We start from the raw sequence: 24,822 nt of genomic DNA, 5'->3' as shown, positions 1-24,822 counted from the left end.
ATTATAAATTGAACGATGATAACCACAAATTTCTAGCAAAAATTAGACAAAATAATATGTAAAAAGAGGTACCAAATAGTAAATATATATTAATTATATTAAATAACGGAATATTTCATAAATTCAGAGCATTTTAGGCAGTTTGGGATGTGTATTAAGTATAATACTGAAATGAAAAACTTAATAGGTGGTGTATTAAGTAAAGGGTGTGTATTAAGATATTAGGGGTGTGTATTTAAAATTTCTCTATCAAATTACACCCGAGTCTTAAAAGTATGATTAAATTTGAAACTAATGAACTTAGGGATTCAAACTCATATCTGATGTTAGAAAATGTATGAAGCTTGTCAGCAAGTATACACTCAACAAAGATATGACAACTCTCGAGCCTCGACATTGGACTCAAAACAAAATTGTTTTGACCAAACACTAAACGATTTGTCTGGTTTTATGACCACTCTGAAACGTTCGTTTTTTATTCTATGTTTTACTTTGAACTGTCAAAAAAATCACACCGATGGACCTAAATAGCCCATTGGGCCAGCCCAATTGCCAATCTTGATCCTGAAAATTTAACCACGCGACCATCTTCTAGTCCCCTCCAAGTTTGTAAGTAACGCATAGGACAAAAAGTTAAACACATCTCTCACTAGCGCCTCGCTATAAATAACCCCCGCGAAAACCCTCATCTGGATTTCGCTGCCGCTATCTCAGTCCGACCCGACTGCTCCGCCCGGATCCGAAGATCCGATCCGTACACACCGTACATGCAACCTTCGTCGTCTGAGTACCAGTACTCGGACCGTCGCCGAAACCCTAGCTCTGCTTCGATCTCTTCGCCATGGGAGACTACAGCGATGCCTTCATGCGCAACAACGCCGCCGTTCAGGCCAAGACCAAGGCCCAGAACCGCGCTAATGTTCTCCAGCTCAAGCTGGTTCGTCCTCTTCTTCTATATTTTTCCGAGCTAGGTTTTGCTTTTGTTTCCAAAAATTACCGATTGGTTTTTAAACCCTAGCTAATTATGTAGCCGATCTCTGTTGTTTGGTGAATTTAAGCTTAGGACTATGTATTGGTTTCTGATTTTTTGTTTTGGAAGGAATTATTGATTTGTGGATTTTCGTGTTTTCGGTGCAGATTGGGCAGAGCCACCCCACTGGTTTGACAACCAACCTTTTGAAGCTCTTCGAGCCACGTCCGCCGCTGGACTTTAAGCCTCCTCCTGAGAAGAGAAAATGCCCGCCGCTTACGGGTTTGTTTTTCTTAAAAACTTTTGTTGGTGTGTGATGTTTTGATTCGGTGAATTGTTAGGAGTTGTTGATTGATGTCGTTTGTTTTTTGGTTAATGCAGGGATAGCACAGTATGTGAGTAATTTTGCTGAGCCAGGGGATCCACAGTACTCTGCACCTGTCGAGAAGGGAGAAACTCCTGTAAGCTTTTGAACTTGAATCTTGCATGAGAAATTTTTGGTTTTATTGATCATATGTCTGAACATATATTGGTTTTGTTTTGTAAAATTCAGGCACAAAGAAGGGCGCGAATACACCAGTTAAGACTTGAGAAGGGTGCAGCAAAGGCTGCCGAGGAGCTAGAGAAATGTAATAACCCCATTATTCTTTTATTTCTTTACTTTGCAGGGTTTGGAGTTTGGTAATTGTTCTTACCTTTTCTTTTCTTTTTATGTGCAGATGATCCAAACAGTGATCCAAATATTTCTGGAGATCCATACAAGACTTTGTTTATTGCTAGACTTGTAAGTATCTTTGCATATTCGGTTATTTTCTAATGTTACTTATCAGTTGGCATGTATTGGCGGTATGGTTTGGTTTGGTTTTTACATATTGGTTAGTCTAACTTTTAATTTTAACTGTTTGCTTGCAGAATTATGAGACAACTGAGAGCAAACTTAGAAGGGAGTTTGACGCTTATGGTCCAATCAAAAGGGTAGGTGTTTTTTTGAGCAACCCCAAGGGGGTTCGGTAAGAGGTTCACTTGTGTTGGAGCTTTTTCCTTTTCCTTTCCTTTCAAAAATCTCAGATTCCCTAATTTATAATTTGAAAAAACTATGCTCTGGTCTCAGCATTTAAGTATTGTTTTCCATATACTATTTTCTTGAAAATGTCTTTACAAACTTTCATCTCCTCGAGAACTGTCTTTTTTGGGGGATGACTTGTTTTCAAAATTTGCTTTTCAGCCTATTCTTTTTAGCTGTTAACTATAACCAGTGGTGCAGTTTGAGTTTCGTCCATTTAGTGTTATTTTTCTATGGACTCTGCAAGTTGGTATAAATACAGGTGTTTCTGGAAATATGCTGGTAATGTCTTGCTGGTTTGTTTCATTCATCCTTTTATAGCTTTGTCTTTATTATGGTTTAGCTTAGAGATGTTGGAAACAGTGGGTGTTTCTAGGTAATCATTAGCAATTAGTGTTGAGTTTAACTTTCAAGAAGAATCCCTGGTAAGGGGTGATGGTAAGGGGTGAGTAATCATCAATTATATTTGACTACCTGACTCAAAAGATGGTGCTCGTCCTGCACAGCAAAGCCGAACTTATAAGCCCTAATATTTCACTGTGAGTGTACTGGTAATTCCGTATAGGTTTGTTCCACTTTACCTTCCGAAGATCCCTCTTTGATGTAGTTTTATTTGAGAGACCTTAAGTGGATATTTCTAGGATATATTTTGCTAATAGTTCAAGCTCTAACATTCAAGAATATCCCTGGTAAGATGTTGAATATATTCCCAATTCAAAAGATGGTGCTTAAGCTGCATAGACAAATCATGCTTATTGCAAGCAAGAAAAGGAGACCACCAACATCTGTTCGGTTTCCTGCACTGGGTAAACATGTCAGGAGTATTAGTATCTCATCCTCTGAATTTTTCGTACGTGCATTTTTTGCTGCTAAAAGTTTTACTTTTGGTATAAAGAAAATAGAAAATCATCAGCAGTAAGGATTCCTGGTATATGTAGTAGTATTTAAAATTCTTTTATTCAAAACAAATCTCCCTGGTAAGGGGATAATAGTCTGTCCAACTGGTAAATTGGCCACAATTGTCAAATTTTCTGCAACTCTAGCCGGTGGTGATGCATCTTGCGATGGGAAGCTCTATTAATTAAAGGTGAGCACGGCTAAAGAGGCATAGTGCCTGTCTGCCGTGCCATTTAGGATTCAGTATTATAGTTATAGTTGTAGGTTGCTTAGTTTTTATGCTAACCATCCATGCACGTTCTTACTCTTAAGCATTCTTTGCTTAAGACCTGAATCATCTCTGTCTACTTTATTGATTATATTCTTATGTGTCATTTCAGGTTCGATTGGTCACCGACAAAGAGTCAAATAAACCTAGAGGCTATGCATTCATAGAATACATGCATACCCGGGACATGAAAGGTTCACTCTTATATTTTATGCTCTAAATTATCATGAGTTGATCATTTTTGTTTCATGTTTGCTTACCAATAGCTATATTATGTTACAGCTGCATACAAGCAAGCTGATGGGAAGAAGATTGAAAGTAGAAGGGTGCTTGTAGATGTGGAACGTGGAAGAACAGTACCAAACTGGCGACCTCGGCGACTGGGTGGTGGGCTTGGAACCACCAGAGTTGGTGGTGAAGAAGTTAATCAGAAACATTCTGGGAGGTAAGTGGTTTATTTCCATTTTTCCAATCTTTAGTCATTGAAAATATCAATTTGCTTCATTATCTGGTTTATTCTGAAAATGTGGTTGAGGGAGATGGTAAACTGCTTATGCTTTGTTTTTCCTAATTGAAGTGAAGAAATTTAATCCCTTAACATATTTTATCTTTGTTAGTCCTAATCCCAGATGTAGCTAATGCCATTCGTTCAGTAGGAAGTTATAATAATGGTTGAGACAAACTTGTTATTGTTGGGCACAACCAAATAGAGATAGTGTTTCTCAAGTGGTTGTTTATGACTGATTGTTGTTATTTTAGGAGTAGTAGTTCTTTGAACCTTCAAATGTGAATATATGGAACTATGCTTTGTTTTTCTAAGCAGGCTTGTGACAACTGGTCTTGGCGGTTTTGTGATACAATTCTGACCAAAAGAAAATGTTGTCATATAATTGCTGAAAGTGTTAAGATGCAAGACTTTGGTTTTCACATATGTTGAGCTTCCCCTGTCCGTCTTTTAAATTGCTTCGCTAACTATATCATATGTCCTTGCTTAGGGAGCAAGCACAATCAGGACCATCCCGGTCTGAGGAGCCAAGGGTACGCGAGGAGCGACATGTAGACTTGTAAGTATCACTAAATTATGATCCACTTTATTTAAGAAAGGTTTGGGTGGTATTGATGCTTACCAATTGAAAAAGTCAAAAATGGCATGCTGCATTACACAATGGATGGTTCCCTTGTGAAACTGCTTGGTTAAATGCTGATTTAAACTTGTGAAACGGCATTAGTTATTACAAATTCATTATTACTTTTCAAGTGATATATCTTGTGAAATGATTAGGGACAGAGAAAAATCCCGTGAAAGGGGGAAAGAGAAGGAGAGAGAACGGGAGAAGTCCCGTGAGCGCTCCCGAGAACGCTCCCATGACAAGCCTAGAGAACGTGATCATAGGGAGGATAGGCATCACAGGGACCGTGATAGAACCAGGGATAGGGACAGAGACAGGGAAAGGGATAGTCGTCGTGATCGGGATCGTGGAAGGGACCGAGGAAGGGATCATGGTCGCGACTATGAGCGTGATCGTGATAGAGACCGTGTCCGGGAGCGAGATCGCCCCCGAGAGAGGGAGAGAGATTATGAAGTTGGGTTACCAGATCATGATCGTGGCCGTTCACGTGATAAAGAGTCTGATTTTGACCATGTTGAATCAAAACATGAGAGGGACAGACATGGAGAAAGGGAGCGGGATTATGATCCCGCTGCCCCAGAAGATGACCAGGCTTGGTTTGAACAACCTGAACATGGCCATAGGCACTCAGACCCCGACCATGATCCTGAGCACTATGAGCGTCGTCGAAGCAAGTATGACGATCATTTGGATACTGAGCATGACCATGATCGCTACAAACAGTATCCAGATCGCTATGATGACCGAATGGAGGAGGATGACTACCATTATGAAAAAGCACCAGTTGAATCACGTGAAAGGGAAAGAAGCGGAGATGTGGACCGTGATTATCAGCGTTCTGCGAGATCAATTTCTCGGGAGTATGAGTACTGATTTGGGTGTGCTTCACTGGTATTCCACCTGCTTGGTTGACCAATTTGCAGCAGCTGCTATCTGCATGGTCTTTTGGTTTTTGTAATTTTCACTCGGTCTCATTTAATGCTGTTTCGAATGGGCTGCTTGAGGATATTGTTGTGTTTGGGTGATTTGTTTGTGTTTGGATTATTTCAATGTAGAGAGATCATAAGTTAATATGCTAGTGAACCTTTCGAATTTGCCTTATTATTTGGTTCTTTCTATTTGTCTATTATCTACATCTCGTCTTTACTGCTTGGTGTTGATGAAATTCAAATATTTTACACAACCGAAGCAAAATACATGCACACACCAAGAAGGGATATGATACTTTTCTTCTTTTCATAATATCATGTGGCAGCTCATTCTTATATTTCAGTGTCGTATATACATGAATATATGACAAATAACAGATATGCTCATTGATACATGTATTCTTCACTACAGTCAGATGTTCTTCACATTTTTTTCATTCTCGGTAAGTAAACGTGAAACAATTGTTTCGTTTAACCAACGAAACCCTTTTTACAACCCAAACAAAGTTTACACATCACTCGGAAAACCAACGTGATGGCCGTAAACGAATTGACAGCAACCTAGCAAACACGGCAAGCCAATGCCCTAGAGGAGGTGATGTGTGGCTATTTCTTCTGGAGGTGACACTGTCATTGTGAGTATGTATGTAACTGGCAAAGAAGTGGCCAAAAACCGTGAAGCAGCTGTGAAGCTTCACAGAGAAGTACACCGCCTGCCTTTGCTCGTTATCATCATTCATGCAGAGAAATCGAGCCCTCTTGATTTCCTACACCATCAGCTTCAACAATATTGTTGCCACAAAGTGCCTGTACTTTTGTTTCAAGCTGCTGCTGCTTCTTGGAAACTTCCAGGAAACCCAGAGTTTTGTTTTGTGGTATGAAACAAAATGATACCAAGAAACAAGTAAGAACGACCACTAAGAAACAAACCTGCATTGCTTTTGTAGCTTGGAAAGATATCTTGTTACTCGAAATGTAGCAGCAACGTGATGAAATGGAGGAATGTTCATTTGGCTTGGAGGTGAAATGTTGTTTTCGCGTATTTAGGATAGAAACGGTAAAATGCACAATATGTCATCGGGTTTAATAGACAACAACATTTCACCTTGACTAGACAACATTTCACCATGATTGTCATGTCATGGTAGATATTGACAAGATAACGATAATATTTCAAAATTGAACCATGTTTTAAAGTATAGGACATGCAAGTTTCGTAATGGTAAAACTAGTTACCTGTCAAACTTACCCTAGTAAACAAGGCATTCATGTATGTTTAGGTCATGTAAAACCCCATCACAATCAGCTGCCTATACATTTTAGGCACATCTAACCAGAGTTAAACCTACTAGTCATTACCAGTTTCAAGTCCATGCTTCTACGAAGCTTCATGATCAGAAATTGCAGACAAAAATCTTATGTTTGCAATTTTGCATTGAACTATTTCCTAAGAAATTTATAAATTAAGAATATCTTTTGCTGGTGGTTTTCCTGGAAAAACATCATTGTTGAATGTGGACAACTATCCATACATAGATCCAGACCCAGACCCAGATTCTGATAAATTCCGATCAGTAAATTTACACAAAGTTTTACTGAAACTAGCAAATTCGAATTGAGTAGTACCAGATTTTCTCCTATTTATATAACATAATGCCAAAGTAAAAGCCCTGTCTGAGAGATGGGTACATATTTGGTCTTTTAGTGCCAACCCAAATGGAAGAATGTGAATCAAGGAAACCAAATCTTTTACTTTTTACTGATACTTGGGAAGTATTTTAACTGATACATGTGGAATTTCAGATACTATTTGATGTATTAGGATTTTGATGCTGACAAGGAGAGGTAAATAAGATTTTTGGTCCCCCATTGTTCCTTAACGTAAACCAAATCAATACACTTCTTGCATAGAGAGAAGGATTATAAATGTAGACAATAGGCAGGTACTGAAAGAGTGCATAACCTCCTCATACTGCTTTCTAGTAGGGAGGAGAGAAAGTTTACAACACCATTGAATCAGAGAAAAAACATTAAACACATACAAATTTCTTTCTTTTTCCTCTTCCCTTGTTAACAGATTCAAACACTACTCGAATGGCTCGAATGATGATCACTCGAAAAACAGTATCAGCAGTAGCACTTATAGCATGGGTAGTGTTCATTAGCCTTCTTATGGTAAGTGAAGTTGTGAGTGGAGAAAGGCCACTAAAAGATGATCAGAAGCCGAGAAATTTTGTTGAAGAAGATATAAAGCAAGGAGCCTTTTTGAGAATGATGAAGCTTCTCTGGCAGACTGGAGGGTCTTCTTATCAACCTGTTTGGCCTGTGAGTTTGATCTTCTTCTTTTTTTGGTGCCACATGTACTATTAATATTGATGTGTGTGTGTGTTTAAGCTTTGACATTATGTATAATTTGGTTGAGCAGGAGATGAAGTTTGGTTGGAAAATTATAGTGGGAACAATAGTTGGATTCTTTGGTGCTGCATTGGGTAGTGTTGGAGGTGTTGGTGGTGGAGGAATTTTTGTTCCAATGCTCGCGTTGATCATTGGTTTCGATCCCAAGTCTTCCACTGCCATTTCCAAGTGTTAGTACTCAAATAATCATCTTACACTATTAATCTTTCTTTGCAAGTTGTTATTAATCATCAAAGTTCATGCAGGTATGATCATGGGAGCTGCAGGCTCAACAGTGTACTTCAATTTGAGACTTAGGCACCCCACACTGGACATGCCCCTTATAGATTATGATCTGGCTTTGCTCTTTCAGCCAATGCTTATGCTAGGAATCAGCATTGGAGTTGCCTTCAACGTTATGTTTGCCGATTGGATGGTCACAGTTCTACTCATTATTCTCTTCTTTGGTAAGAACTAATCACAATATGATCAAAGAAAATAACACCTAAGCTTTTAATTCATTACACTAGAATTATTTCTATCATGCAGGGACAGCAGGAAAAGCTTTAATGAAAGGCATAGAAACATGGAAGAAAGAAACAATGATGAAGAAGGTAAAGTTTTTCAATTTAGTAGTTCCTGAGGAATCAATGAGTACTATTGGTGTCAACAACTTACTAGTGAGGAATTTGGGATTTACATGACTTTCAGGAAGCTGAAAGGCAGTTGGAATCGGAATCCAAACCCGGTGGTGAGTGCTCATTGTTCCACTCCAATAAAGCAAGGAATCCCATAATACTAGTGAAGCTTATATACTAAAAAACGAAAGCTCTACATTGAAATTACAATTTCGCACACACACACACACACACACACACACACACACTTATTCAACGAAGATGCACACCATATTTTCATTAACATCGACTCTAACCTCCTTTGTTGCGCGCAGATGGTTCTGGAGAAGACTACAAACCATTACCTAGTGGTCCAATTTCATTGCAAGATGAACACGTGAGTCCATAAATTTTAGAAAATGACAAGTAATTTTGATAGTTATTTCAGTTATTCTTGTGCTGAATTTAAGACCAACTCTCTCCAGGTACCTATCTCGCGCAACGTTCACTGGAAAGAGTTGTTATTGCTTGTGTATGTCTGGGTGGCTTTCCTCATTGTTCAGATTGTCAAGGTAACTGATTTTACTGTTAGTAAGTTCTGTACAAGTAAATATGCTTTTTCAGTTTTTCTAGACATTCACAGCTACTATTATAAACTCATTAGTCCATCTGAATCTTTGTGCAGACATACACCGAGACTTGCTCCACCATGTTCTGGGTCCTGAATTCCATGCAGGTAAAGCATACAAGCCAAGTAGACTTATTTCTTTCACAAACACCATAAAACACACAAAGAAGTGCACACAGACATGGAAAGAAAATGATGTGTGAGATTTTCTATGGTCTACTTAAGCTGATAATCGTACTTTTGTGATTGCATAGGTGCCAATTGCAGCCTCAGTTACAGTTTTTGAATCGATATGCTTGTGGAAAGGCACCAGGGTAATTGCATCAAAAGGAAAGGAAATCACAAACTGGAAGTTGCACCAGCTATTCCTTTACTGCAGCTGTGGGATCGTAGCTGGTATGGTTGGTGGACTACTTGGCCTCGGAGGTGGTTTCATCTTGGGACCCCTTTTTCTTGAACTTGGGATTCCTCCTCAGGTATGTATAAATGAATCTGTTATAAGCATTATATTGATGAAATTGAAAGAAATGAAAGACGAAAATAAAACCAGACCGATAAATCTAACTGCACTCTTATGTTGCAGGTAGCAAGTGCTACATCAACCTTTGCTATGCTATTCTCATCCTCCATGTCAGTTGTACAATATTATCTTCTCAACCGTTTCCCAGTCCCATATGGTAAGTAATTAGTAGCCACAACTTGAACTTCGTAAATATGTGTTTCGACAAATTAAGATGAACATTGTACTAATTGCTTCATGTCTACTTATGCTGCTGCAGCTGCTTATTTTGTTTTGGTTGCAACAATTGCTGCCTTCACTGGTCAACATGTAGTGAGAAAGGTCATTGCAGTGGTTGGAAGAGCCTCCATTGTCATCTTCATACTAGCCTTGACGATTTTAGTCAGCGCAATCAGCTTAGGGGGAGTCGGAATAGCAAACATGGTTGAGAAGATGGAGAATCAAGAGTACATGGGGTTCGAAAATTTCTGTCACCAGTCTTAATAGTGTGTTTGTGAGAAATGTGATTGTAAGATTATCTTATTTATTACTGTGGAAGAGTAATAACTGTATCCACACACTGGATCATATTCCACATTACAAATGGTGTATATTTTTTCCAGTAATTTTCTAGCAAAGATTAAGTGCTATTTATGTTTTGAATTTTTTATTTTTTTAGAACTATTTATGTTTTGAATTGGTTTCAACCTATTGTGCAACCTTGTGCTATCCATTTCTGTTACATATCATCTTTTACTTATTGCTGGAATATCCATGATAAAGTTAAGGGAGCAGATTTAGCTGTCATGAGATGTTGCATAACTAAAGTTGACTAACAAGATTGTTTTGGTGTTGATTCAAGAACTTCGATCATTGTCAGTTCAACTTAATTTACAAGAGAGCTTGCTTAAGCTCATCAGTTCGGTGTCGTGTCATCTAAACTTGTCGACTTCTTTATAACGATCATAGAATAATTACTTCAGTCTTGACTCAGAAAATCAAATACTAACATATTTTGTTCGCATCAGTCTAATTATATTTTCTTATAACAGTCCAAATTTGAAATTTGAAATCCCTCCTCATGAATCAAGTTACCTTATCGGGGAACACCCCTTATTGGTCACCTCAATCAACATCCAATGAAAAAAGTAGAAAAATTAAAAATAAAAACTTGGATTAAACTAGTAAAAAATCCATCATGACAGACAAAACGTGCCTGGCGTCCCCTTAAATTGTGAATCCAGATGCAAATTCCATTTCTAGCCTCACTCTCATAAAGCAACCAGGCCCATAACCTGAACCAGAGAAACACAATGGTGCCCTCAGTAATTTATCACACTTCCCGAGGGCACTTTCAAAACCCTAGTTTCCCGCCCACACACTCCCCCTCATTTTTTTAATCATTTAATTTTGTGGCTTCCTTCAATAATATCTCAGTCTCACACAGTACTCTTCCGCCACTTCACTCTCTTCAAATCTGAAGCGCTTCTTCTTCTTCTCCGATTCGTCTCCCTTCGATTTTTCTCCGACTAAAATCCTCAGAGCCCTTACGACTCCTATTACGGTTTGTCTTCTTTTACTCTTTCCGATTTCATTATATAATTTTTATTTTTAAAAAAAAATTCTGCGAAATTGGATTTGGTACGGCTTTGTTTGTTGAAGTCCGGAATCATAGGGCTTTTGAATTTCTGGAACCCTATTTTTTTCCATTGGTGTTTTATTTAGTGATTTATGTGCTTAGTGGTTGATTTTGACTTTTTAGGGTTTTGAAATGGCGACGAAGACCGAGCCGGCGGCGGATTCTCCCACTTCGGTTCTCGAGGAAGAGGTTCGATTTCTCTTTCCACGGCGTTTATTTTGATTTTGAATCGTTTGATGTTTGGGTGAATCGTAGAGGTTCGGTTTCGGGGTTTATGAAGGGTTTTGGTGAATAATTTTGAAATCTGTGGCATTATTTTCGTGTTTGAATGTTAAAATTGTTTGCATTTTGGTGGCTATGAAGGATTTGTGTGGGGAGATTGATGTGAAATTGGTGAAGGCGGAGGAGGAGCTGCTCGAGGTTCGGGTTAAGGAAGAGGAGACAGAAAGGGAGAAGGAGACACCCGTCTTGAGTGAGACTCAGTTCAGCAAGTTGGATGAGCTTCTCACTAAGACTCAGCTTTTTACAGACTTTTTGCTCGAGAAAATGGATGACATCTCTTTTGTAAATTTCTTGCACTTTTCATCTGAAATGAGTAATTGCTTCTTATTCTTTTTCTGTGTTTGTTGATTGAGTTTTGAAATGGAATGTATTGCCAGGATGTTCCCGAGCAACTGAATGAACCTGAACCTGTGCAGAAAAAGAGAGGCCGCGGTACGAAAAGAAAGGCTCCTACTTACAATAATGTAAGAATTCCTTGCTTTGTTTTGATTGGAGGAGATATCTTGTTGTATTGAATGTGTATTGGTAGATTGCAATTGGATGAATAATCTTGTACACAAGGGTCTTATCATATGATTGTTGTTGTGCAATGTATTATTAAGCTGGCTCTGCTACTTCTAGAAAATTGGAAGTTTAATGGCTAATTATACTGAGAATGTTGGTGGCCTGATTGCTCTTATATTCTGTTGACATAATGAATTTATGTGTTACTGTCGCATCTAGTTAATAATCAATATTATTCATGTTTGGCCTTTCCATTACATGATAGGCCGTAAATAAATGTGATTACTTTTGTTCGATATTCTTAAGTGCTGTTTGAGAGATCTTTTCCTTTTCAAACTCATTTTCCTGTATCTTGGCTAATACCTTTGCAATTGACATTTCCCAGACTAAGGCCAAGAGGGCAGTTGCGGCTATGCTTACAAGATCTAAAGAGGGTGAGAAAATTGAAGATGTGAACCTAACTGAGGAGGAAAGACTTGAGAAACAGCAAAAGGAACTTGTACCTCTACTGACTGGTGGCAAATTGAAGTCTTATCAACTCAAAGGTGTAAAGTGGTTGATCTCTTTATGGCAAAATGGGCTCAATGGGATCCTTGCAGACCAAATGGGACTTGGCAAGACTATCCAGACCATAGGTTTTCTTTCTCATCTAAAATCTATGGGATTGGATGGGCCCTACTTGGTGATTGCTCCTCTTTCTACTCTTTCCAACTGGATTAATGAAATCTCAAGGTAATTTTTTTTTTTTTTAAACAGATCCTTTTTGGTTAACTAGTCTTAGATTAGTTTAATAATCTAATTTGCCAACTCTGTTTTCTTTTTCGTTCCTTCTTTTCCCATTAGGTTTACGCCTTCAATTAAGGCTATAATCTATCATGGTAACAAGAAAGAAAGGGATGAGATAATAAGGAAGCACATGCCCAAATCAGTTGGCCCGAACTTCCCAATAATTGTTACTTCATATGAAGTGGCGTTGGCTGATGCAAGAAGATGTTTAAGACACTACAACTGGAAATATCTCGTGGTTGATGAAGTGAGTAGTTTCTTGTTTTCCTTTTATAAACAGTAACTATATCATGTATTAACCCATCTTGCATTTGTTTATTGAAGGGACACAGATTGAAAAACTCCAAGTGCAAACTAGTGCAGCAGTTGAAGTACATACCTGTAGAGAATAAGATTCTGTTGACTGGAACACCTCTCCAGAATAATTTGGCTGAGCTTTGGTCGTTGTTGAACTTTATTTTGCCGGATATATTCTCATCCCATGAAGAATTTGAGTCGTGGTAAGTATGAGGTTTAATTTTTTTGTTTTCCCTTGTTCTATTGATCTACAGAGTTATTCTTCTGTACAGTACCACTAGTAGTCTGGTTCAGAAGTTCCTGATCCCTAGAAACTGCAACTATGCAACTTACAGTGTGTGTGTATGTATTAAAGTTTACTAATAGATTAGCTTACTAATAAGACTCATCTATTAGCTTACTAATAGATTAAAGTTTTAACTTATGTTGACCAGATTGAATAAGATACTATGATTGTGTTGCCAGGTTTGACCTAGAAGGAAAGTGCCATAATGAAGCAATGAAGGAAGAATTAGAAGAGAAGAGAAGAGCTCAAGTATGCATCCTTGCTAGCATTGTGGCTTCACTTTTGAAGAGCGTTTGTAACATAATTGTGATGCATTGGGTGTTTCATTTGTCTGCAGGTGCTACCGAAACTCCATGCAATATTGCGTCCCTTTCTTCTCCGAAGAATGAAGATAGATGTTGAGCTGATGCTTCCAAGAAAGAAGGAAATCATACTATATGCAACCATGACAGAGCATCAAAAGAAGTTTCAGGAACATCTGATCAATAAGACACTGGAGAAACATCTAATACTTGAAAAGGGAAGCCATGGTATGAAATATGTTAACATGAAATGTTGTACTGCAATATGTGTGTTAGTAACAAAAGTAAGGTCTTCATTGCATTCTGTTTTTTCTCGAAGCATTTGATGTATGCTACAACACTTTTTGTTTTCCGATTGTCTCAAGTGAGACCATTACCAAATACTAAATGAGACACTAGCCGGTCAGACGACCTTGGATGTTTTTTATGTGACACTTAGATAATTCAGAAGAACACGGTTTTTAGATCTAGGTCATCTTTGCAATGTGATGGATAGCATTTGGATTACTTCCTTCTTTTCTTTTAGGGTTTGTGGCGTTTGATTAATTTATGATTTCTATTAGATCTCATCTTTTGACTCTGATGGTTGTATAATATAATGGGTCAGTATATATTGATTCAATCTGGCATGCTATTTTCTATGATATTGGTTCGTTGTTTTTTTTACTGTTCAAATCGATTCAACTTGCAGTAAATGGCCTGAAAGGGAAGCTGAACAATTTGATGATCCAACTTCGGAAGAACTGCAATCATCCTGACCTTCTAGAGTCGGCATTTGATGGATCATGTATGTCATTTCAACTAAACTCAGGATTTTGTATGATCTTATTTGGAGATGAAATGGATGCTTATGCATTTCTTATGCATTTGTGTTTTCCTGCCAGATTTCTACCCGCCTGTTGACCAGATAGTTGAGCAATGTGGGAAATTTAGCTTGCTTGAAAGACTGTTGAAGCTGCTGCTTGCCGGCAAACATAAGGTATGCATCTGTTTCATGTGTTCTTATGTGATTGCTATCTTCATAATCATAAGTTTCATGACCGGAGACGTAATATAAATTCTTCTCATGTGTTTTTGTTTGTAATCAGGTTCTGATATTCTCGCAGTGGACCAAGATTTTGGATATAATGGATTACTATTTTAGCGAAAAAGGATATGAAGTTTGTAGAATTGATGGCCATGTGAAACTGGATGATCGGAGAAGACAGGTTTCTAATTGGTTTGAATTAAGATTCTTAAATCTTTCATTGGACAGCTTCTTAGTTCAGATCCTTGTCATTCTCATGAATTTGGCAACATTAAAGTTGAGATTATCATGTATCGAAAATAAAAGTTCAGATGGTACATATCCTTTTTTTTCTTTTGCGATGATATTGTCTGGTTTCTAGACCATGTGCATAAGCAAGGTTGATGATTACTCCAATTCTTGACTTCTGATCATAGGATAGGATGACTGACACAGTGGGTTGATTAAGAGTTTACTACCCCCTTGTGTGTCTTCTTTTTGTAGTCTAGTTCATTCAAGTTTGTACTCTCAGTTTGTGTTCATTACATACTCGCAAACATCTATAGTTAATTGATAAAAGTAAAATTTCTGTGCAGATTGCTTCGTTCAATGATTTAGACAGCACTTGTAGAATATTCCTACTGAGCACAAGAGCCGGTGGACTAGGTATCAACCTTACTGCAGCTGATACCTGTATACTGTATGACAGTGATTGGGTAAATTCTTGATCTCTGTTATCAAATCGTTCTACTGCATACAGCTTCATGAAGAGTTAAACTGATTTGGTGTATTGTGTGTGCATACTAGAACCCTCAAATGGATTTGCAAGCCATGGATAGATGTCACAGGATTGGGCAAACCAAGCCTGTTCATGTTTACCGGTTGGCAACAGCACAATCTGTAGAGGTTGAGTTTTTGGAGCTTTTAGTCTGAATATTTATGTTACGTAGAAGTTGTAACAATGTTCATTTTATTCTGGTGTTGCTTACTTTTGGGGGAAAATGTGTTAATAGGGTCGGATGTTAAAAAGAGCTTTTAGCAAGTTGAAGCTTGAACATGTAGTTATTGGAAAAGGGAAGTTCCATCAGGAAAGAGCCAAGCCTGAGGCAGATTTCTTGGAGGTATTTCATTCACGTCTTTCTTAGCTTGCCTGGTTGGTCACTGTTCCATCATGTGCCTTTGTCTTAGTGTGGTTTGTTTGCTATACCCTCCAGGAAGAGGATCTCATAGCACTTCTCCGAGATGAAGAATCTGCTGAAGACAAGATGATACAGACAGATATCACTGATGAAGAGCTGGAGAAAGTCTTGGATCGCAGTGATCTCATTGGGACTCCTCCTGATGCTGCTGATGCGCTTCCCCTGAAGGGACCTGGCTGGGAAGTGGTGGTTCCTACCGCTAGTGGGGGCATGCTCTCCTCCCTTAATAGTTAGTTTAACTGTCAATCGAAAGAGGTTGGACTTGTTAGTTTTTGTTGGCTATAAATTAGATCTTCGTGATTATGGATGGATTCTATAACTGATGTTCCTGGGAGCTGAGAAATGATGCTCCAAATGGGCTATCGGTTGTTTTTGTAAATGATAGAAACCGAGCAGAGGTTGCAATAGGCCAAGACAAACTCAAGTATATTTTGATGCTGAAGAATTAATGCAATAGCCATTTCTAAGTTCTTGGATGGGGTTTTCTTTCTGACTATGGACACAATCACACAACCCCTTTAACCTCAGGAGTCATGACTTTGAATATAAACAAACAGCAATACTTTCAGCTTCCACAAGACACAGAAATGTATGTTCAAGATATATCAAAGGAGCTGAAGAGTAAGATTTTGTCGTACATGAGCAAAAAATGTTCCATTGCCGGGAATCGAACCCGGGTCTCCTGGGTGAAAGCCAGATATCCTAACCGCTGGACGACAATGGATTGTTGCTATGGAATGTGAATATACTCTATATAATCTAATCCAGAGTCCAGAGTCCAGACCACCCTTGGTAACCTATCTTTACTGTTCTTCACTCTTGGGAAGTTAAATTATGCATCTTTCTTTTACTTTGCATATTTGACTACATTATGATCTGGACTCGCTTTTCTAGCACCTAGTTTGATCATTTATCAGTGGTACTGTTAATTTGGCTCTCTTGTCAACATGAGAGCCCAATATATGCTATAGAGTATATAGTTGACAATGTCTTCTCAAGGTAGGGCTTTTGAGGTACGTTGCCCATAGTTGGGGTCAGATACCTATCCTTTCAAATGTCCTACATTGTCTTTATTTGGTGTGTCTGGGTCATGGAAATCATGGATTTAGGGAAGTTTTCCTTTCTCGTTGCCAGTTTCGTAGGGTTCTATTATTGAGATTGCAATTTTGATTAAGATGAACAAGTCTACTTTGAAAAGTGAAATGGTTTATGTAGTGATAAGATATTACAATTCATTCACTTCTATATTTATGTGAGGTTGTGTGGTTTTCCACTATTTTCTTTCCAGTGATGTAACTGACTTACTGTGGCTAATTTTTGGGCGTTAAGTTTGTACTGTGTATTTGTGCTTGTTGTTTCATTCTATAGGATCATGCGCTTCTGGCTTTTCTTGTTTCTCTTTGACGGTGATACTTCAAGAACCTTTTTGAGATGTTATATAGTTATATGCCTTGCATTTCTGTTCCTATTTTTTGTGCCTAAAGTGATTTACGCAAACTGAGGGGCGAACGTTGTTGATATTGTCCGTGTTAACATGAATTTACATCCGCATAATTTGACCTTAAAAGCTAGCTGCTAAAGTTTGATCCGATTCAACTTGAATTGATGTTACTGAACCCTCAAGTCAGGATCTTGGTTGACAAGCTATTGCATTCTTTTTTCTGTAAAAGATGCTTTGTTTTGGTGCTTAAAACTCCTGTTCAATTTTCCCCTCATTGGCTTCTAACTCATTAACTTTGTTGTTTATTCAATTTGGTTTAGTGAATAGTAAAAGTTGGCATTTTGTTGAACCAAATTGATGAGTGGTTTTTCTAGCAACATAATATTTAGACAATTTAGTATGTCAGATCCCTCCAAATAATTTCAATTCCCAGAACAAGAGTAGTTCAAAGATACATGGAATTATGGATGCAGAAATTTTATTTCATCGATGCTGTAATATTTTTTTTTCTGATATGTTAAAAGTCTTAGATGGTTTGATCCTTTTGAATTGGTGTTTCCTTCTCAGGTCACATAGCTGGAACTAGAAAATGCACTCACTGTCGCACTGCTGCGCATCTTGTTATGGTTCAAATATATCTTTTCTGTCACTGTGCCAGTGTTCATCTTCTGATGAGATTATGCTCTATCAATTTCATCTATATTTTTCTCTTTACATATATATTCAAATATGGTGCGTGGAGAGAAAGAAGGGGGCGCAATTCAAACATGGGAAGAGCTTGTAGTAGTAGCCGCGCTTTAGTTACTATAAAGTGACTGCATTGTCTCATTGTCTGCTTGTTATATCATTTCTCATGCACTCATTTTTTTCATGGTCCCCTTTATATCGGACCATATTCTTTTTCCATCAAGCATGGCTCGAGGTCTGGTTATGATGAACAAAGGAAGAAGAGAGGCAAGAAATAGAATAAAGAAACCAAGTGCTGTGTGTGGCGTAAAACTGACATGATTGCTCTGAGAACATGGCCCTCCAATACGTCAAAGTTTTCCGGCGAATTCTTTGCATCAGAAGGAGATGAGTATGAACAATGGTACATATTATTGCTTAACCAATACTGTTTTTGTTTCATTTGTAGTTCAAAGTTCATATCATATAAGGACTTGGTTTTCATTTGTTCTTGCATGTATATAGTCTGCTTATTTTGGTACCAGTTGGATTCTTCCATTAAAGGTACTACAGAAGTTACTGTAGAAGTGATTAGCTGGTACCAGTTGGAGTCTGCAATTATCCTAAACCCCGAAACCCAAAGCCAAAGACGATCATGAGGTTGGCCACTAATCAAGAAAAAGAGAAGGTTTTCTTAGTTTTCCTGTTCCATTTCTACTTCTAGGTGGGAACAAGGTGGCAAGAAACTTTATGGACCATGATATTCATGTGAAACACCTGTTCTTGCACTACAGAATACAATAGATGATGTTCTTATAGGTAAATAAGCACTATGTTGATAGGGATAGTTCAAGTTGTATTCAAACATAGCAAGGCCTATAAATTATGACCACTAAATGAATTACTGTCAGTCAATGCTGATGATTCTTATGTTACAGTTGTATTCATACATAGCACTTCGAGTGTCAAGAAGTCGAAACCTCAACTTAACACTTCTGGAGTTGAACTTGCAGGATTAGCTCAACTTGAACCAATTACATCTGTCATCTGATGCAGGACAAATGAGGTTTGGAGTTTGTATGTTTCAGAGGAAACATGCAGCATTCTGGTGCTTCGGCTTTATCTCCACATTAGGTTTTCGAATAAGATAGATGACCTATCCTGAAACAAGATAACACTAAACTAAACCTGGATCCTCTCTTTAGTCTACTTGTCATAAGATTATTAGTCTCCCCTCTATTCAGTAGACAATGCAAGGCAAAAGCTATGTTAAATCCCTCAAAAGGCCGAAATTCTCGGCCAATGGATGATTCTTCTCCACCAACTAGTAGTGTCACTTCTTCTGTAATTTAACTAATACTGGCCAAAACGCCATCATAGGAAACCTAAATCTTTCACTTCTTGTACTAAACTATGATTATGCATGATAAAGTATGAGGTTAATGTTGGCTTGGCCCTAAAGATGCACTCATTGAGTTTGTGCATGAACCCTGAATATCAAATTATTGAGGGGACATGTGTTGGTTGCTTCATAGCGGAAAGCAAAAGCTTGGGGTACCCCCTGATCGGTTTCTTTCCTCACAACTAGTCGAAAGACCGGGCTCGATCAATCGACCTTTTCTTTTGTGCTGGAATGTTGGCCTTCTATGCTACTTTACTGGAAGCTTTTGGTTCCTTGTAATCATGGTTTTAGAGGTTTTTGAATCCCCTTCCCCCACCAGTTTATATACTCCTTCCTTTATTGACTTTCTTTGCTTCTCTTGCTTCTGAAGGTGCTGCCTTGATTATGTATTGCTCAAGGCCTCCACTCGTGTGGCACAATGATGAACATGGTGCTTCTTCAGCAGCAGTAAATTTCTAGGTTCCTATTTCTGCAGAGCTTAATTTCCTTGCCTTTCTCTTCTGTTTTCTATTGGGAGGCTGGTAAAATTGGCAGAAGTGTCGAGGTTGGGGATGGTGGATTGGATGGAAGTGGAGTTACTGTATCATGATCATCTGTAAATTTCAGATTTTATTATGAAAATTAAGAAAATGTGTGTATCATGGTGTTTGTATATGAGAGAGCCTATGTCCCCCATGCAATTATGCATCATTGTAATTCTAAGACAAAAGCCGATCATCAGAAAAATGAATGTGAAACCATCTATGCAAAAGATTGGCCAAATGAACGTTTTGATCATGTATTCCATGCAAACATATACAGTCCAGCAAAAGAGAGAGCTAGAGCATTTCACTTACAATCAATCTTACTCATTTTCGTTATAGTCTACTTTAGAGCATGTTTTGTAGTGCATGTGATGTATTGGTGCTTCGTATTTATGGCATCGTCATAGACTCTTAGTCATCGGTATCACTTTTGTAGAGCCTTTAGTACATGACGTGTAAGTATACAATATTATGTAGATGGTTATGATCTAATGACTATAATATAGATGCATAGTACTTCTAACTATGAATAACTAAGATAGCATCGTACAGTCTTGCATCTCGTTAATTTTTCTTATCCCAATTATTGGCAAAAGAAACAAGCTAGATGCTACGATCATATGTGGAAGTACAACATGCCACCATCAGTAGGTAGAGACCGTAGAACAATTTGAGATGGTATAGATAGCTGCCTAGCCTTTACCCATTCTTAAATATTGAAGTGGTCACTTGGGTCAGCCATGCAGAACTGGTATTGATTTCTTAAATATAAGTATCATAATGTGGTCCTTCAAATCAATGCCATTGATTTGTAATCCATGGAGGACATGTATGAGAGGCTTCAAATTCTGCAGCAATACGAAAGTGCAACTCCTTTCTGTCGAGGGAAGAAGAAGTAGTCAAAGAGGTTGATAAGTAGAGAGAGCCCCATCATCATTTGGCTGACAGTGTTCTGTGAATTCTTGGAGCATCGTGCGACCACGTTTTGGCAGCCAAATCCGAGAGTGTGAGCAATGATTGAGTTGAGTTGAGGTATTCGATCCCTTGGTTTGCACAATCATCATCAAAATCTCATCGTTCTCATGGGTCCGATTTCATTTCCTGACATAACAATCACCCCCTTGAAGAGTCTTCGATCAAAGTCATCAAACCATCTTACTACCAAGTTTGTCTAATCGACAATCTGATTAACAAGTTTGCCTAATCCAACATGACAATAAGTTACGATATGTTTCTTGTTTGCTTGTTAATTTACATCAGGTCGATTTAATTAATGCGTTAATATGAACATATTATTGATCTTTCATTACACAATAAGAAATGTGTCGTTTTATTGATTTTTCATTACACAACAACAAATGTCGATCCAAAAATATAAGATTTGTAATGATACGATCATTCGAGAAGTCACTTCAACGACTCTCCCATTCAATTATCGTAAGATTTTGGATCGATGGTAGACCAATCTCATACTTGTCTATATTACAAAATGTTGGTTAAAATTGACATATTAGTACATCAAATCAATGGAAACCCATGCTTCTCAAGGATTTGACGCTTTGAATTCGACACTACACCTGCCTCTTCTTCATCTCATTCATGCCATATATACAACCAAAGCCTCAACACCAAACTCTAGCTCTCTTTGTCAGTTTGTCCTGGTGTGTTTGAATGAATACGAAGTTAGAGGTTGGTAAGGTATGGGAGAGGTATGTACACCTCGGCTTCCGTATAAAGGATAAAGGTTTACTTTATCTTAATCTTAAAATCTTGGATGTTTCTCACTCGTTTGGCTAGTCAACAATGATCCGTCCAAAATAAGCTTCCAAGGTCCAATCACAAATGCAAACTCACCATCAATATATGAATGAGGTCCGCCCCAATTTTGGCTTTCACGATCTTCATAATGAGTCATGGACTCTTGATTTGGAGTGTGGAAGTTTCATCATCTATTGATGGTATATATTGCTTGAGTCTATCATTTCGTACGTCCTTTTGATTAACTTCATTTATTTTATGTTTTATGGATGCCTTATATTTTGTCGGTCATCTTCAAGACTCTAACTAAATCAATAGAATCATCAAATTTCTAGTCGGGCGAGCTCTATATTGTAATTGGTAATAATACATTCATGTATTGAGAAGGAGATATAGAAGTGAGGGAAGCCGAATTCAATGGATTTGTACCCTTTTTTTTGGGTTATATCAATGAATTCGTACTTGTAGGAAAGACTAGCACAAAATTGCCACGAGAAAAAGAAGTCTACTTGCACGAATGTAGGAAAGGTATGTCAGTGTCGGTTGTGGAATGTGTATTTCTCTTAAAACTGCAAAGAGAATGGAAGCACCTAGTTCTCGATCACTCACATTATTACACTACACCTAGTTCTTTGTGTATTCGTTACTTTTGTAGAATCATAATACATAACATCAAACTCACCATGAATCACTCTAGCTTGTACATAACATTTGCACTCTTGTACTAAAAAGGTGACAAACACGCATCGAATTATATTAGTTTATATTTCGACAAAGTGATATCTACGAGTGTGTCTTCAAAATTCTTTGTTTTTGTGCATACTAAACAAACAAAGATCTCCCCATTTGATAATTTGTTAACGTAGACGTTTTCATTGTTAAACATCTTGAGGGAAGGGGTTCCCACACTAACGTTTACCTGATCAGTTATTAACCAGGTGAATCATGACTGACCATGTGAATCATGGTCAATCACCATTAGATTTACATCCAATGGTGGGAAGTATTATTTTAAAGTTAAGTTATTTTGTTTTCAGTTTTTAAATTTAGATCTAACGATGGTTGATCATAAATCGCTTGGTCAGTGTGAACATGACTAGGGTTTTCAATATCCTCCCATAGTCCCATTGCATTGCAGTAAAAATGGGGAGCTTACACGATTAGTTAGCGTGGTAAAATTGGTAGAGGTTAATTTGTCTCATTAGAGGAGGGTCCTAGTTGTTGGGGTTCGGAGCAAATCTGAGCCTAATCCAAAATGGGCTGTAAAGGCCCTCATCACTTGGTTGGTGCACAATAAATTGGCCCCAGCATCATTGCTCCTGTCACCCACACGTGTGCTTCGCCACGTGGACGCTGCCCAGTTCATTCTCCTGCCCGCAATCATTTGCGCACGAGCGGCTGGCTCGCTTCCGGTTGGTGTACTCATTATTTTATCATTTTATATCCACCTCTCTATCTCTTTTTTTATTTAACATTATGAAAATTCTTTTATGCACCAAAGTGCAAGTGAACGGAACAACAAATATGCAGAATTTTGATCCGGTCATCTACGTCACACTACATGTATATATACTAATACCGTTAATAAAACTGAAACCCAAAAAAAATAGTCTCAAGTGTTTCCAACTAAGGATGTGAGAACACTAAGTCGAATAATATGTACTTTTATTATGGGTGTTTGATTTGATCGAATCAAAAATGAAATTAAAAAAAAGGAATTTAGGGCCTTCGTTCAATCTTCCAATACGGCGAATTGAGCACTTTCACATTAGTTTTTGCTAGGAAGATTTCACATTGGTGCGTATAATCCGTTTTGACTAGGAAGAAGAGTTGATAGAGATTTTGTTATTTCGCTTGCATGTTTTCTATCAATAATCTAATAAAACAGTTTTTTTTTAATCAGGCGAAACAACTTAAATGCTACAACTCGTTTCATGGGTCAAACTATGTCATTAGATCATATGATATAGGCGAGAAACTTAATATCACGTATTAGAAGAAATCAAAAGTAAACAAAAATAATAATAATAACAACACCACAATTGAGATAATACCGGTTAGTTTGTTAGAAGTGAAACATCACAACTGACTGAAGTAGTCATGTTTTCAAATTTGGATATCTTTCCTATTTTATTATTCTTTGCTTGCTTTTGTTGTTCTTTATTGTTGTATGTTTTCTTTAAGAGGTAATAAGGATCCGTATCTCCTATATGCTTGTAGTTTGGGTGTAGTTTGTTTTGTCTATTAGCAAACCATATATATGTATTTGAAGATGATATACATGGGAGAAATTCTTCCATGCGACGGACGGTCGTGCCACTTGGCACATTGGCACATGCAACCAACCATCTAAAATCTGACACGTATTTTTTTTCACACCTGTGTTCTTCTTCTTCCTTCCTCTTCTCCGGCGAAGCTTCTTATTCCTTTCTTCGGCGAAGCTTCTTCTTCCTTCCTTTTCAACGCCGCCAAAGGTCCATGTGGCTTCTCCGGTGAAGGGTCGTATAGGCCCTGCGGCTTCTACGGCACGACGAAGAGCATGGATCAGACCACCACCCTGAGCTTCTGCAAGCGGCCGGGACCTTCGAATCGCCATAGGTGAAATATGAGAGGGTTTCTGGTTTGCATTGTCATGGTGGTCGACGGCGGCGTCGAAGAGGAAGAAAGAAGAAGCTTCGCCGGAAAAGAGGAAGGAAGAAAAAGAACGCATGTGTGAAAAAAAAAGAACACGTGTCAGATTTTGGATGGCTGATCGCATGTGCCAGGTGGCACAGTCGTCGCACGGAAGAATTTCTCTATATATGCTGCATTGACAGATCAACATTGACATGAAGCGCAATATTGTAATCGAAAGTATAAAAAAACATGAAAAACAATAATGCATAGGGTGGTTACGTAGTGGCAATAGATTGAGGACCCTTTTATTGTCTGAGTAAATAGATTCGAAAAGAGTTAAAGATAATCGCGATCGGCTTATTAACCATTGTAAATCTTTTAGGGTTAAGATTGCAAGTTTATTCTAGCAAAAATAAAAATAAAAATAAAAAGCCTAACCAAGCTCTCACCTAAACTTATTTTAACAGAAAAAAAAATTTAAAAATCCAGCTTATAGTGTTATGCATAAAAGAATGATCAATTGTACATGATTAAGCATCGTATCATATTATGACATAAAAATCTTCAAAGAATATCCTGAACCTCCGGAACAAATGAGTTGTAAAATTTCATTTTGGCAATGGACGTAGAAGAGAAGAATCAACACTCGATTTAAATAGCTTGATAATTATTTTATTTTGATTGATATATACTATTATCCTTGACCAAACTAGCTAGTA

At 37.9% G+C, this 24,822-nt stretch overlaps 3 protein-coding genes and 1 non-coding gene across 4 annotated transcripts; 3 read left to right on the top strand and 1 right to left on the bottom strand.

Annotated features, from left to right (window-relative positions):
• Window positions 1-691: 691 nt before the first annotated feature.
• On the top strand, window positions 692-5,478 carry LOC101304805 (U1 small nuclear ribonucleoprotein 70 kDa-like). Its single transcript, XM_004287859.1, has 10 exons — window positions 692-937; window positions 1,138-1,252; window positions 1,352-1,431; window positions 1,524-1,599; window positions 1,690-1,754; window positions 1,883-1,945; window positions 3,311-3,392; window positions 3,481-3,643; window positions 4,194-4,262; window positions 4,481-5,478. The coding sequence occupies exons 1-10, from the start codon at window positions 842-844 to the stop codon at window positions 5,199-5,201; spliced, it is 1,530 nt and encodes a 509-aa protein (XP_004287907.1). The 5' UTR covers window positions 692-841; the 3' UTR covers window positions 5,202-5,478.
• Window positions 5,479-7,213: 1,735 nt separating this feature from the next.
• On the top strand, window positions 7,214-10,054 carry LOC101304510. Its single transcript, XM_004287858.1, has 11 exons — window positions 7,214-7,582; window positions 7,683-7,842; window positions 7,918-8,118; window positions 8,201-8,265; window positions 8,363-8,402; window positions 8,604-8,665; window positions 8,754-8,840; window positions 8,954-9,004; window positions 9,151-9,372; window positions 9,480-9,573; window positions 9,676-10,054. The coding sequence occupies exons 1-11, from the start codon at window positions 7,352-7,354 to the stop codon at window positions 9,897-9,899; spliced, it is 1,437 nt and encodes a 478-aa protein (XP_004287906.1). The 5' UTR covers window positions 7,214-7,351; the 3' UTR covers window positions 9,900-10,054.
• A 1,112-nt stretch (window positions 10,055-11,166) lies between these two features.
• LOC101291284 (ATP-dependent DNA helicase DDM1-like) lies at window positions 11,167-15,930 on the top strand. Its single transcript, XM_004289096.1, has 15 exons — window positions 11,167-11,223; window positions 11,398-11,598; window positions 11,694-11,780; window positions 12,206-12,552; window positions 12,664-12,853; window positions 12,931-13,106; window positions 13,369-13,438; window positions 13,527-13,719; window positions 14,183-14,278; window positions 14,376-14,470; window positions 14,580-14,699; window positions 15,094-15,213; window positions 15,305-15,403; window positions 15,511-15,618; window positions 15,712-15,930. Exons 1-15 carry the CDS (start codon window positions 11,167-11,169, stop codon window positions 15,928-15,930), a joined length of 2,178 nt encoding a protein of 725 aa, XP_004289144.1.
• A 418-nt stretch (window positions 15,931-16,348) lies between these two features.
• TRNAE-UUC lies at window positions 16,349-16,420 on the bottom strand. Its single transcript has one exon. It is a non-coding gene; the product is annotated as a tRNA-Glu (tRNA).
• Window positions 16,421-24,822: the final 8,402 nt, after the last annotated feature.

The sequence above is a fragment of the Fragaria vesca genome, linkage group LG1 (assembly GCF_000184155.1).
Source record: "Fragaria vesca subsp. vesca linkage group LG1, FraVesHawaii_1.0, whole genome shotgun sequence".
Lineage (NCBI taxonomy): Eukaryota > Viridiplantae > Streptophyta > Magnoliopsida > Rosales > Rosaceae > Fragaria > Fragaria vesca.
This window is presented reverse-complemented; position numbering and strand designations above follow the sequence as displayed.